The sequence below is a fragment of the Mytilus trossulus genome, chromosome 12 (genome assembly GCF_036588685.1).
Source record: "Mytilus trossulus isolate FHL-02 chromosome 12, PNRI_Mtr1.1.1.hap1, whole genome shotgun sequence".
Taxonomy (NCBI): domain Eukaryota; kingdom Metazoa; phylum Mollusca; class Bivalvia; order Mytilida; family Mytilidae; genus Mytilus; species Mytilus trossulus.
In genome coordinates, this window is record NC_086384.1 from 31471653 (window position 1) to 31486922 (window position 15270).

Sequence of the window (15270 nt, forward strand, 5' to 3'; positions counted from 1 at the left end):
ACTCTTATAGTTAAAAACGTCTATTACTTCATTTAACGTTAAATGTATACAATATAGTTGTAAAATTTTAAACCATTCTACTTACTAATGAATCCACACTGGGATTTCAAAGACGCACATAAAACAAAATTGTAACAGCGGGACACCCTTAAAATGACGTTACATGCATCGAAATGAGCATTTTTTTTCATAAAAAAATAGACAAAGCACAAATTCATCTATATTATTGATTTCTATGGTTTATTTCCTTTCGAATGATATGCATAACATGGCTATCTATTGTATAGGATAAGCGCTTGAATTCGAATTACCCGCCATCTAACCCATATTTCCAAAGTGACACCAATATCGTGCGCAACGTCAATGTGTTGTACGAAGCACACTTTTGTTGCTTATTAACTAATGAACATTTAATGAAGGGTGCGTCATTAAACTATCATTAAATATTGGTTTTCCCCTAAATATTTCCCACAATTCCCTAAGTTGTAAACATCCGTCGTCTGCTAACAACGCCCAAACTATAGAGACATGGAGAAAAAGACGCAGAGAAATCGTTCAAAAAACTTCGAATCGTCTGAAATAACATTGATCACGGAACTGGTGCAACAGAACATATCCATTATCAGTGATAAATTTAATTCAAGTCAGGGCACCAGTTCCGTGACCAGTGAAAAAAAAAAGTTGATCTGGGAGCACATAACCGAAAGGGTCAACTCTTTAGGTGTGTGCCCCAGATCCACAAAAGAAATTAAAAATAAGTGGTCAAATTTGCATCAAGAGGCCAAAAAAGCCTACTCAGAGAAGGCCCGTGACCACCAGAGAACTGGCGGTGGTCCACCACCAAAACCTTTGACAGAGGCACAGGAGAGGATTGTTGACATATACAAAGATTGCCCCAGTTTTACGGGATTGCAGGGGGTGGAGTCACCAATTGAAGATTCCAGTCTCACAACAACAGGTACAATATGTTTTGTTTTGCTTACATTTAATTTTAAATGTACTTTATGTCATCAATATAGATATTAGATGGGGTAGAAAGGGTCCTGATCCCGTGCTTAACAAATGAAATCCAGAGGTCCCGAATTTAAAAAAATCTAAATCCCGACATCCCGAAAGCATCAATCCTGTAATCCCGATAAAGGTCATGCCCCTCCCCCTAAAAAAACGACAATTTCATATGAAACGTTTTTATTTGTGTTTTTTTTTCCCTTTTGAGATTTAAACTAATCTATATATATATAAATGTATAGTGTACATACTTCCATATTTGGATTATTATTCTTCAGACATACAGCATTCATAATTTAAAAACCTGATATTGGGCCTTCTATAGAATTCTCATAATTTGATTCATATTAAAGTTAAGAAGCATTATATGTAGATGTACTATTATAGTATTCAATCATCACATGATGACAAATTGTTTCACCATAATATAAGTTCTGGAATTTACAACTCAAAGCTGTATAACTGATAAGTGCAAGACTGATTAAGTGAGAGATTTCAACTGCAAGAAAGTGTATCCCTGTTCCTTTTTCATTTTAGAAGAGTCAATGACACTATATACCTGGTACTCTTTGATACATTAATGTAAATTTACCTACAGGTTTCTGCCTTACCTATATACTACTATTTCTGCTGTGTACTTCATACAAAATGTTTATGATTCATCATTGCAATGTATATACATGTACTCTTTATTGAATACTAATGATACAAACATTTAGACAAAACAGTCAAACATATAAAAACACAATTACCATATGATCTATTTTTTTCTCATCATTACATGATATCTCTGTTCATATATTATGTTACTTCAGTGTATGTGAACATTAAATTTTAAGCCAACTATCATGGTTATGTATGCTATATCATTTAAGATATTTATGTAAAATGTTACCTTCTTACTTTTTTTATTGGTTTTAAGTTTTGAGTGAAAATTAATTATCCCCAGCTTAGTATATTTCTAGGATTTTAATTGGTTAACGCACGTCGTTACAAAACCTAAAAAAGCTCCTTGGTGTTGCTAACCCATATCCCCCGATGTTGTTAACCATTATCCTGGTGAACTTCACACAAGTTTTCTTTAGTTCCATGATAGCTCCTAGCTTCCAAAATAGTTTCAACAAGAACTTGATAGAGGTACAACACAATAAAATATTATTATTTTAACATGTAACTTGTCTGTTTTGTAGGCACCTGCATCATATTACTGTATTCATATTTCATTGGGGATCACACTTTCGATTAACTTACCGGTAACTGTTATATTTTATCTGTCTTTTTAGAAATAAAATAAGAATAGTGAAGCACAATTTAAAAAAAGAAGCAACACGGGTTATTCATTGTGCACCATATTTTTGATGTTATTTCAACATAGATTTTTTTTAACGGTCATTCCTTAAATACATGGTGACTTGGGTGGAGAGTTGTCTCCTTGGCTATTATACCACATCTTCTTATAAAATATATATCAATAGACTATTTATTACTTCAAATCATTGATTTATTATGATAAGCTTGAAAAGTTTTCTTTATGTCTTTAAGGTCATGAGGCAGTTGAAATTGTTAGTACGCCACAATCAATGAATTTACTATCAAAGTTTGTTGATCAATTCAAAGAAGGATCTGCTAATTCTGTATCCACAAGCCATCCCAGTCCATCAATTGAGTGTGAAGAGAGAGCACCTGCAGCATCAACAGAAGATGTGCAGATCATTGATGTGCATTTAACATCTGAAAAGTATATATTTACCTGTATTACTTTAAAATAACATCATATATGGAGACATAAGCTGTTCTAGCAAAATATTTTAAGTGAAAGCCTTTATACAAGGTTCACATAATAATACAAACTAGGATATTTATTTATACAGAAATAAACTATTAGTTAAATACATGACTCAGAGGCCATGTTAGTTAAAATTGTTCTCGTCTGTCCTTTAAAACATTATTAATTAAGTAATTAAATTTTACATATACTAGTATATGTATTCTAAGCAACCTATAAAAAAGAAGATGGGGTATGATTGCCAATGAGAAAACTATCCACAAAAGACCAAAATGACACAAACATTAACAATTATAAGTCACCATACAGCCTTCAACAATGAGCAAAGCCCATACCATAAAGTCAGCTATAAAAAGCCCTGATAAGACAATGTAAAACAATTCAAACGAGAAAACTAACGGTATTATTTATGTAAAAAAATGAAAGAAAAACAAATATGTAACACATGAACAAACGATTACCACTGAATTACAGGCTCCTGACTTGGGACAGGCACATACATAAATAATGTGGCAGGGTTAAACATGTTAGCGGGATCCAAACCCTCCCCTAACCTTGGAGAGTAGTAAAACAGTACTACCTAAGAATGAACTATAAAAATCAGTTGAAAAAGGCTGAACTCATCAGATAGACAAAAAATACAAGTGGACATAACCGGGTACTTATACATTCCGACACAAAAAGACACAAGGAACAGATCTGAGAGTACTCACAGTTATCTGACAGCTAGTATAAAGCCATTAACAACTAATAAAAAAATCATGCCTCTAAGACTCAACAAATATTTGTTTTTTTCTTCAATAAATTGTTTGGATAAAAACAATCCTGACAAACACTTTGAACAGGGAGAAATTAATAGCAGAGATAAAGGTCTTTTTTTAAAAGCAGTAAATAACACTCAGCGACTTATCTTCAACCTCGGAAACAAAATTATATGTACTGTATGACTGCTCAAATAAAATGCTTTTAATAAACTTTTCTATGCTTTCAGAACCAAGAAGAGGAAAATAAAACCTGAAGATGTGACAAGAATGCAATATGAGGTGCTGGTTGAACAAAAGAAAAAATTAATTCAGCAAACACTATATTATGAACTAATGAATAAGAAGCTTAAAATACATCTAGACATTGAAGATTGATTAAATTATTTGATTATTGTGATTACATATATCGACTTTGGTTTTAAGAGAATATTTGTTTGTTATCTTAACATATTTTTCACACTGGTTAGATGCATAATATTGTTTTAACCATTAGTTTCAGTATATTTTTTTAGCACAATGGCCTGAATATCAATTTAAAAGATGTAGATTTAGTATGACTGCTTATGGGACAGCCCATCATCCAAGACACAATGAAGTTGAATTAAGGTGGCTCAGGACTTTTCGACTGTGCATAATTTCACGCATGAGTTACAAAAGTATTTGTGGTAAATTCAATATGATTTTTTTGAATATTTTGATTGATTAGAAATGTTGAATCATTGTAGCTATGTGACTAATAGAATATTTTCGTTATTATCTGTATTTGTTAAAGGGTCAAAATGACATTTCAATTTTCACCATTTTCCCGTCAAAACTTGGGTTTTAAGGAAAAATATTTGTTTCACTTATCGGTGACCTATTTTTTTTATTGGCTCATTCTTTGAAGCTATATTCTAGCTTTTCATATAACAGTTTTTGGAGCAATTATCAGAGAACGTTTTTTTGATATTCTGATAAAAATATGTCAACACCTCTATTTTCCCGATCATTTCATTGAAAAATGGTCCTTTTACATACCTGTTTAAAAGTAAAATTTTGAGCTTAAATAGTTTGTGACCCCCTATTTTTTTCGACCAATTTGATTTGATTGATTTTCTGGAAAGAGTAAAATAACCCAAAATATGGCACTCCTGATAGAAACTTCGATTAGGCCCGAGCCACCTTAAGCAATTAAAGGTTGCAGTTTGTTCTGGTCTTATACAGAACATGATCAAACAAGGACCCTTTTCACTTTAATTATATCTAAAATTTTTGGTATTTTTCAGTAGGGGTCATTTAATATCATTTATATGTCCAAAAATTCTCATTGCTTAATAACTTGTTTACTTAGTGTGAATTTCATGATTTTGAATGCTTAAATTGTTTGTACTGTGTAGCAACTTACCTGCATATATATATTTAATTATTGGCTAAAAAAGGTTCTTGTAATGTAGTTTCTTACACCATTTCCATCTTCTTGGCCATTGTTTTGTCCATTAATCTCCCCAATGTCAACATCTTGGTCCTGGTCCAATTGTGGCTCTCTTAAAAGAATTGCCAAATTGTGCAAGACTGCACAAGCACCTATTTCAATAAAAAATAAAGCAATAGTGAACTATATAAATTGTTGTATTTCAATGTATTGATCCTGAAAAAAAATAAACTACAGGATGTTCAATTCTGCAAATATAAACTAATATTACAGATTACAAATGTGTCAAGGTTTGTGATTAGATAACAACACAGAGATGTTAGTATATATTCAGGAAAACCAGGGGGTGTCATCATATCACCAGTTACTATGTGAGGTACTAGTAGTCAAAAGCTTTACAGAACACTAAGGAATGTCAGAGGCTTACAGAGGGAAAACAATGACGTGTATCAATCCATTATACATTTTCATTACAAAATCATCCAATTTACACTTGGAATACTTAAATTTAATGTTAAAAGTGTTATTATCAATTATTACATACATGTACACGATACAAAAAATTCACAGCAAATCCTGAATGTATACCGAACATATCAGGTTGATTTTTTCAATATATGTATTCTGCTCAAGGAATATAAACTCAAGCCAGGAATGTCTGAGACCTAAATAACATATAATGTGAAATCAAATAGATGAATTTAAGGTTGAAAATAAGTGAAATGCAAATTCAACAGTCAATTATGCTAACTTAAGACAAAGCATTAAAAGATGATTTGTGTTATATCTGGAGGATGGTAAAGGCTTATTTTCCTACAACTTTTTCTGCCTTTCAACAACATGTATTTTGACCATAAATGTCTTGTTGTTAAACTTGAGACTTTCATTGCAATTAACTTGAAATAGGGAAAGTGATCTGGCTGCAGTGTTGGCTAACTTCTTAAAAGCTTAATTTAAAAGGTCCAAGACCTGGATGCTTCATACATTTGTACTTAGTATGTACATGTATACCCTTAATGTTACTTAGTTTCTATCATAAGTTAATGCATAAATCAACTATAATTTGGTATATGGAATGATTGTTTTTTCGTGGTTTCTTGTCAGTACTCTCTATATTTCTTGTGCTTATCCTTACAAGCATGTGCTTGTCCTGCATTTGATTCCAACAGTAAACTTTATTTATTGAAAGTTGGCACAGATATTGTATGTGTACATGTATGGTATAGGAGATAAAGTCCATGAAATTAATTATAGGCAGTGGCTATTTGAAAGGCACTGGCAAAATAGAAAATAATGCTATTTTGTCTGCAATAATTAAAACGTTGGATTGATGTGCTTGGTAGAGAATAAAAAAAATAATAATTTAATATCATTCTTTTCAATTCAGATGCAACTTATATGGTTGCTAAAATATGCAACTATTTTGTAATTTTTATTTCATGTTTTTCAGTTTTCAGAACCCCCTTTGACCACCCTCTATTTGTTATATAGCAGTATGTATGGTCAGATTATGTTTCTGTATGTGAGAGAGAGTTGTTCCCCTTTTGTCAGTATTTTGTAATTTATGTTTGTGACGTCATCTATGTCTGATTAAAATGTAGAAAATGGAGAAGATGTGTTTTTATGTGTCCGTATATAATCGCCTCCATCCATGCTACCGGAGCTATTCCCCTAGTCTGTAATATGGTGGAGGACCCGGGCATTTATAGAAAAATGTTTATGTATTATAATTGGCATCTTTAATAACTAAGACAAAATCGTAGAGAAATTTAAAAAAAAAAAGGGAGCATCACTCAATCGTCTGCATAGTCATAGATGTTCCGAGCTCTGAGGGTCCGAGTTGTCTCAAATGTTTTATGGGTCGAGTCGGCTGGCACAATATTATACTTGACGACGGATAACTTGGAATTAATTACTTTTTTATGAGCCTGGCAGATGTCCCCGGGGATAAAAGTTGACAAGCTTTGTTTTCTTCCTACCTTTAAAGCAATGTAGTGCATCATTGTGTGCAAGCTGTTGTCCGATAGACTATTTTTCAATGTTTACGGGCACCTGTTGGTCGGCATTCCATTGCAGATGTGTATTCAACAATCACATATGCGCATGTCTACAAAGAAGCCATATTGAGGCTCACAAAGGGTAATATGGCCTCTTAGATACATCTTTATCCCAAATATATATTAAAGGTATACCTAACATTTATTTAACGGGGTTCAGATATTTGTGATTTCATCAGAGACATATAATACAATTGTATTTTATGTCTCTGGTTTCATGAAAGAAAATGTAAGAAGGCAGTTTACAATGTATAAACTAACATATGGAAAAAAGGGGGTGGCGCTGTCGTCATGTTTGAATAATCTCTTCCGATATCATCAACCAAATTTTTAAAAATATATTAAAAGGGAGCGACACCACTCTCTCCTGCATTCACAAATCAAATGTTAAATGAATATATGGTACGATTGCCAATGAGACAAACGTCTAAAGGAGCCAAAAATGAAACAGAAATTAACAACTACAAGTCACCATACCGCCTTCAACAATGAGCACAGCCCATATTGCATGGTCAGCTATAAATGTTGTGATTAACTTGTTTAGTAATACAATTAAAAAAAAATATAGTACAGTATACAGGAAATCCGAAAAAAGTCAGAAAAAAAGTTCAAAGTACTGGCTTGCCGATCTATCAACTAATATTCTTGAGAGCCCTATTTCAAGGCAAAATATGGTTTTGGACTCAATCCACTGAGGATATTTATTGTTTGCAATATTTTTGTGAACAAAATTTTGGTATGTTTAATAGGCAACGGTAGAGGGGGATCAAATAAAAAAAGTGAAATATTACAGGGGGGGGTCAAGAAAACTTTGTGAGTTTGATTTCAAACTGACCAGCCCCTTTCCCAGGTAAAAAATAGTTAGTCACTAAATGAATACAGTATTTCACTGTCAGTCGAAAATATTGATTAATGAAAAAAACTCCCGTATATTATATTTTATATATATTTTAGACACTATACTTATCGGGTTTTAAAGATAGCATACCAATTATTGTGCAGACTCTCTCAGGGTGCATCCTAAGTTCTCCATGTAGACAGTGGAAACGTCTTTTCCACCAACCAAAAGCTCTTTCTATTGTAACTCTTGTTCTGCAATGTGAACCATTGTATCTTTCTTGGCTCTGGTCAGATGGTCTCAAGTATGGTGTTACTAAATATGGTTTGCAGGCATAACCACTGTCACCAAGAAGAATACCATTTTGCAAACCGTTGTTGTCCCTCTCTAAAACGGTTCTTAGGTTGCTGGTTCTTAGCATATGGCTGTCGTGGGTACTGCCTGGCCATCTTGCTACTAGATTTGTGAACCTTCCTAGAATAAAGAGATTTTACTATATGAATTAAACCAAATATAACTTCAACTAAATTAAATTATATTCGAGTATCAGGCGATGTTTTTTTCTCTTTTTTTTTTTTAAAGGGGAAGCGATTTAAAATTTTAACAGAGTCGTTTCCGCATGTATTGGAGATATTCCAGTGTTAACGTTGTAATTCACATAAATTAATACGGGGTTTGTAGTATAGAATACTAAGAACAGAATAAGATAGAATATTTTTATATCCCAAATTACAGGGCCCATAAAGGGAATCACATATTTTTAAAACTCTGACTACAGAATTAAGTCTTCAGTTTATACTTGAATTGTGATTCGGCTACCAACCTAGCGTTTAATTAGTAACATGACAAGCGATTGAATGGCATGTACTCTTGGTTTGACAGAAAGATTTATTTTATACTTGCAGTACATACCTTTGCTGTCACAAACAGCCTGTACATTGATGGAAGGGTACCCTTTTCTGTTTATAAAGGCAGGTTCATTTTCAGACGGGCGCTGTATCCGAACATGTGTCCCATCAATACAGCCAATTACTCCAGGGAAGCCAGCCATTTTGTAGAAATCATTCTTTATTTCTCTCTTCTCGTCCTCGGAAGGCCATTTTACATAAACTGGGAGGAGCTCTGACAAGGCAAGGGATACCTTTCTTACGACTCGAGATGCAGTTCCCTTATCTATTCCCACAGTATCTCCCAACACTTGCAGAAAGTTGCCAGTAGCATAGAAACGTAATGCTATCAAGACCTATATTTAAAAGAAATGTTTTAAATGTCGTACAGACTTGTACATTAACAGATTTTATTTTTCATCTTTATTGCATCTTTGTTTACGGAAAGTCAATTCATAATTATACACTTAAAGTCATTTTAATTTTCACCTGTCTTTGATAATATTCATAGTTATCAAGAATTATACTACCCCTCCCCCTCCCCTAAATTCATTCTGGATAGCGTAAACAAATCCAGCTTTTTTTCTCTTTGTTATTTTTAGAGCGTACCCGAACCAAGTTTTATCCAAGTATTCATGTATTCTCTTTATGATATAGTTAAGCGGACTCTCCTAGAAATGTGTCACATAATAAATACCGATTTCGAGATAGAAAAGAACAATACAAGGACAATTATGTTTTTGCTTTGGAGTGCTCTTTATTCCCGTGGCAAATCCATAAAAGGGCATTCAAACGTCAAAGCAATCTCGGACTAACATTTGTAATATACAGATTTGTGTTATCTTCTTCTTCTTTATAATTCAGCACTCCATCAACATACTGATGATAACGTGCCGGGCACTGATTTTACTATGCCGCACGTGCGTCACCGTGGGATATAAATTTTATTTACAGTGAATAATACAAAAATAAAAATAAAAATTTCAACATAACTTCTTTTTCTTCTGTTTTTGTACTATACATTTTAGTTAAAACTATATACATTGTGGAATTTATTTAAATGTTTAAATTTTTTTAGAACAGATATTGGAATCTGTTCTCGGAAGCTTTCAAGAGTAGTACATTGAACTGCAGCTACTGGGAGAAGGTTCCATTGCAAGATTGTTCTAGGGTAGAATGAGTACTTGTATGAGTCTTTAGTGGTTTGTATGGGTCTGAAAGAGTAAATATGTGAATGCTGTCGTGTTCTTGTATCAGATTGTGTAAGTAGGTCTGTCGGATATATGGCAACAAGATGATGTATAATTTGTAGAAGAAAATGATGCGGGTTCTAATTCGCATTTTCTCATGTGTTGCCCAATTTTTTTTGTGTCTTCTTTGTTTCGTATTGTTTTATAAATTATGCTATTGTAATAGATGTGCCTTGATTTGCCTAGGTTAATTCCCCTTAATTTGGACAGATTAATTATTTAGTATTTAAATGGTTATTTTAAGTTCAATTTTATTTAAACACAATAAGATAAAAGTAAGGATTGTTAATTTAACTGTTTTAGTATTTAACTTTCGATGTTTTTATAATGTTTTATGAATATTTATTTATTCAACTTTTCTTCAGTACCGTTTTAGTTAAAGTTACCCTGTTTAATGACAAGTTTAGAATATCATTTGATATTCAGTCGGAGTCGGCCTCGCACAGGCCTCCCAATACTCGCCGGACTGTATCAGTTCACTTGAGTTTAGAGTTAGCCACCACTTCGGTGCAGTTCGCCAGAGTTAGTCACCCCTTTATGGTGCAAATTTTACTACTTTAAAACACAACGCGAAGAAAACTTACTTTACTTTTAGGACTAACTCTGGGAACAATTCATTTTTCATTTTACCTTTGAAATTACTCTATTTTTGAACTTCAGTTTAGAAAGTTTTCTGACTCCTGTTTAATTCCGACTTTGTTTAATACATGCAATTATTGTACATTTGTGAATAAAACATAGTTTCGTTTGATTCATTGTCTATTGTTCAGCCATAATCTGATATCAGGTATCCCAATGGTCGAATAGGGGCGAAGTACTGGCCGCTACACGTCCCGGGAGGTGTCGTCACCGACCCCCTCCGTTACAAATGGTGCCGTGACCAGGATATCTGATCCCTCAGGTTTTGGTTTGAATATCTTAATTACATTTATTTTTGATTTTGTTTAAATTTTTGATTTTTAAAATGATAAAGTTTGAACAGAAACCTTGTACTTTTGATGGTGTTAGTGCTGATGTACAAGATTATTTTATTCAATTTGAAGCAGTTAGTTTTTGGAATAACTGGAATTTTTCTGAAATGGCTCTTCAGTTAGTAATAAATTTAAGAGAAGAAGCACGAACTATTTTACGTCTTCTTACTCCTGTTAAGTTGCAAAGCTACAGTTTTTTGAAAAGTTTGTTAATTCAACGCTTTAATCCTAAGGAAAGGATACTTTTTAATAAATTTCAACTGAAAAATTGTACAATTTTGCCAGATGAATCTGTGTTTGATTTTGGACATAGATTAAAACTTTTATGCCATCGTGCATATCCAGATAATTTCCATAGTATGGAACCTTTTGGTATGGACATTTTCATTGACAAATTAGAGAAGGAAATGGGAGAGTTTGTTCGTTTTAAGCATCCTGCAACTTTTGATGATGCTATATTTTTGGCTACAGAGTTTGAGTCTTTTAAGTTGACAGTTGAACCTGTTGAATGTGAAATTGAGGAAAGGGAAGAAAGTTTAGATTTAAGTTGTTTGAAGTCTGGTTTTGATCAAATTGTCAAAGTTCTTAAGAAACTGGTTTGTAGGAAGTTTAAAGTTAGAAAATGTTTTAATTGTTCGGTAGTTGGACATATCAGAGCTAAGTGTCCCAATAAAGTTTGTAAAAGTGTCAATTCTGTTCATGTTGTTGAACCAGAAAAACCAGTTTCTACTTCAGTTAAAACATGTAATAAGAATGTGAAAAAATCATGTAGAGTTGTCAAAAGAGTTCAAAGTTTATTTCCAACTGATTTGCATACATGTAGTTCTTTATCTGATTATTTGATTTCTAGCATGGATGATTTTTCTTGTTGGAAGGATAAGCCAGTTAAAGTTTTCATATAATATGTTTTATTTGTTTTAATTTGTATATTTAGTATTTTACTTATTTTGTCAGTTTATATTATTGTTTAGAAGGTATGGTTTCAAAGTTTTTGGATTTGACAATTGTTGTTTTTCTTGGTCACGTTAATGAGCCGGTTTTGTTATCGAAACCACCCTCAAAAACGTTGTTTGATTAGATTGTGTTTTCTTTAGATGTTGGTTTGTTTAGATTGTAGAGTAGTTTCTTGTTGGAATAGTTTTATTTATGAGTTTGCTCATTTATTTGGATTTTTAACCTCTCTGAACAAGTTTTATTGTTTTGAATTTGTTTCATTGGGTTATGGTATTCCTTTTGTGACTTTTTAAAGTCATGGCAGAAATCTATTGAGTGGCAGTTAGTTTATGTGTGAAGACAACCAGCTGATATAGTAAGCCGTTCTTGTATCGAGAACACCTTTCTTACTTTTGGTACAACGTTTGATCATCTTGAACCCGGAATCATATGTTTAATGTGATTCTGTGAGATCTACAATGGTGGACTAAACCTGGTACAACGATGGACTTTAAGAACCCGAAAACACATGTTAAAAGTGTTTTTTGTGAGATCAACAATTGGTGGACTATACCTGGTACAACTTGAACCATGCAGATTAGCCGTATTTACATTCCGTTTCCGTTTGAAGGACTATTTGTGGAATGCTGTACATATGCTGTGGCCATTTACCGTTGGATATATATGCTATGGATTATTGTACTTTATAAACTGTGTTTACCGCCTATTCCTGGACGTTTATACCGTGTGGAACTTTCCCGATGGTTGGGCCGTGTGTTTATTTGACATTTTTGTGACATTAATTGACATTTTATTTGCATTGTTTTATATTATTTATTGTTTTCAACACATCTATTTTAAATATTTTTTTCCCAAATATTAATTTCTTTAATATTTGTCCTAAGGGGGGAGGAATGTAATAGATGTGCCTTGATTTGCCTAGGTTAATTCCCCTTAATTTGGACAGATTAATTATTTAGTATTTAAATGGTTATTTTAAGTTCAATTTTATTTAAACACAATAAGATAAAAGTAAGGATTGTTAATTTAACTGTTTTAGTATTTAACTTTCGATGTTTTTATAATGTTTTATGAATATTTATTTATTCAACTTTTCTTCAGTACCGTTTTAGTTAAAGTTACCCTGTTTAATGACAAGTTTAGAATATCATTTGATATTCAGTCGGAGTCGGCCTCGCACAGGCCTCCCAATACTCGCCGGACTGTATCAGTTCACTTGAGTTTAGAGTTAGCCACCACTTCGGTGCAGTTCGCCAGAGTTAGTCACCCCTTTATGGTGCAAATTTTACTACTTTAAAACACAACGCGAAGAAAACTTACTTTACTTTTAGGACTAACTCTGGGAACAATTCATTTTTCATTTTACCTTTGAAATTACTCTATTTTTGAACTTCAGTTTAGAAAGTTTTCTGACTCCTGTTTAATTCCGACTTTGTTTAATACATGCAATTATTGTACATTTGTGAATAAAACATAGTTTCGTTTGATTCATTGTCTATTGTTCAGCCATAATCTGATATCAGGTATCCCAATGGTCGAATAGGGGCGAAGTACTGGCCGCTACACGACCCGGAAGGTGTCGTCACCGACCCCCTCCGTTACACTATCATCTGCAAATAATCTGAGGGTACTGTGTTTGATGTATTCGTTAAAGTCATTTATGTATACAAGGAAAAGGATCGGACCCAAAACTGTTCCTTGGGGAACACCAGATGTTACGTTTATTTTGTCTGACTGAACACCATCAATAATCACTGTTTGTGTCCGAGATGTGAGAAAATCTTCTATCCATTGTAAGGTGTTGTCATCAATGCCATAATGTTTCAGTTTGTAGAGAAGTCTTTTGTGAGGAACTTTGTCAAAGGCTTTGGCAAAGTCCATCACAATTATGTCGGTTTGGATGTTACTGTTGTTATTTTTTGCTAGTTCTTGGATGAATGATACTAGTTGGGTTTCGCATGTTCTATTTGCTCGAAATCCGTGTTGAAGGTCGTACAAAATATTGTTATTTTCTAGGTGGTCCATCATACTACTGGCTATTATATGTTCCATGATCTTACAAAGTATGCATGTGAGAGATATGGGTCTATAATTTATTGCGTTGTGTTTATCACCTTTTTTAAAAACAGGACAGACATTTGCATGTTTCCAATCTTTTGGGATTTTTCCTGAGTCGAGTGGTTTTTGGAAGATGTAGGTGATTGCAGTTGAAATGTCGCTACTAAGTTCTTTAAGTACTGTTCCGCAAATTTGATCTGGACCAGTTGCTTTATTAGGATTAATCTTGTCCAGTAATTTTATAACACCCTTCTTGGAGATGGTGATCTTGTTATACCTGGAATTTGATTCAATATGTTTATTTACTTTTATAATCGGGTACAGGTGTAACAATTAGGTTTACTATTTGATGGAAGAAACCGGATCGGGAACCAAAATAGTGCCCGTTATCGCTCCCAATGTTATAGATATATGACGTCATTTAGTAAACAGTATTTTGACAGGTGGAAATGTGTTTGTATGCGAAAACTGTTTCATAATTTACCTGGAGCTCTACAGAGAGAGCCTGTGATCTCTTAGTGGGTTGCTGCAGTTTGTCTCTAAGTAAGTTACAAATGAACCTGATACTTTCTTTGTTGAATCTGTATCTTTTCCTAACTTCCTCGTCGCGCATTTGATCTAAGTGATCAATCCTTTCCCTGTACACACGGTCATTTCGCTGGCGTCCGAGTTGGTCAAATAAAACATTGGCTGCCATCTTTAATTGCTAATGAACGCTTAATGATGCCCCATGGGCATCATTAAATAATTTGATTTTTAATGACAGTTTAATGAACTTTTACTTCATTAAAATATTTGTACAACAGATTTAATGACACATTAGTTAATGATGCGCTAATGACACTTTAATGAGCCGTTAACTTTAATGAAACGTTCGTACAACCGGCTGCTGACTTCTAATCACTGAACTTTCAGATTTGTAACTCAACCATTTTATTCACTTTTCTTATATCTTTTATTTATTTAGTCCAAATTGTACACGTCAAGTCGTTCACATTTCATAAGACGATATAAGGCGATAATTACAAGATTTCAAATTTATACAAGATACAAGAACCTCTGGCCTTTGTTAGTCCTGTAATATTTTAATTTTAGTTTCTAGTGTACAATTTGGAAATTAAAATGACGTTCATTATCACTGAACTAGTATATATTTGTTTAGGTGCCAGCTGAAGGACGCCTCCGGGTGCGGGAATTACTCGCTACATTGAAGACCTGTTGATGACCTGCTGCTGTTGTTTTTTCTGTAGTCGGGTTGTTGTCTCTTTGACACATTCCCCATTTCC

The 15270-nt window shown here is 33.3% G+C and overlaps 2 protein-coding genes across 3 annotated transcripts; one reads left to right on the forward strand and one right to left on the reverse strand.

The window, feature by feature from the left end:
- Positions 1 to 499: 499 nt before the first annotated feature.
- On the forward strand, positions 500 to 4953 carry LOC134693809 (uncharacterized). Its single transcript, XM_063554724.1, has 3 exons — positions 500 to 958; positions 2551 to 2746; positions 3786 to 4953. The coding sequence occupies exons 1-3, from the start codon at positions 529 to 531 to the stop codon at positions 3931 to 3933; spliced, it is 774 nt and encodes a 257-aa protein (XP_063410794.1). The 5' UTR covers positions 500 to 528; the 3' UTR covers positions 3934 to 4953.
- LOC134693807 (putative nuclease HARBI1) lies at positions 4943 to 14870 on the reverse strand. 2 transcript variants are annotated; one of them, XM_063554722.1, is made up of 4 exons: positions 14469 to 14870; positions 8777 to 9107; positions 8015 to 8338; positions 4961 to 5121 (listed from the first exon to the last, which is right to left on the reverse strand). In XM_063554722.1, exons 1-4 carry the CDS (start codon positions 14679 to 14681, stop codon positions 4961 to 4963), a joined length of 1029 nt encoding a protein of 342 aa, XP_063410792.1. In that variant the 5' UTR covers positions 14682 to 14870. The 2 variants fall into 2 exon arrangements, 1 of the variants encoding a protein (XP_063410792.1); XR_010102480.1 differs by lacking the exons at positions 8015 to 8338; positions 8777 to 9107; positions 14469 to 14870 and adding an exon at positions 6949 to 7157 and having other exon boundaries at positions 4943 to 5121.
- Positions 14871 to 15270: the final 400 nt, after the last annotated feature.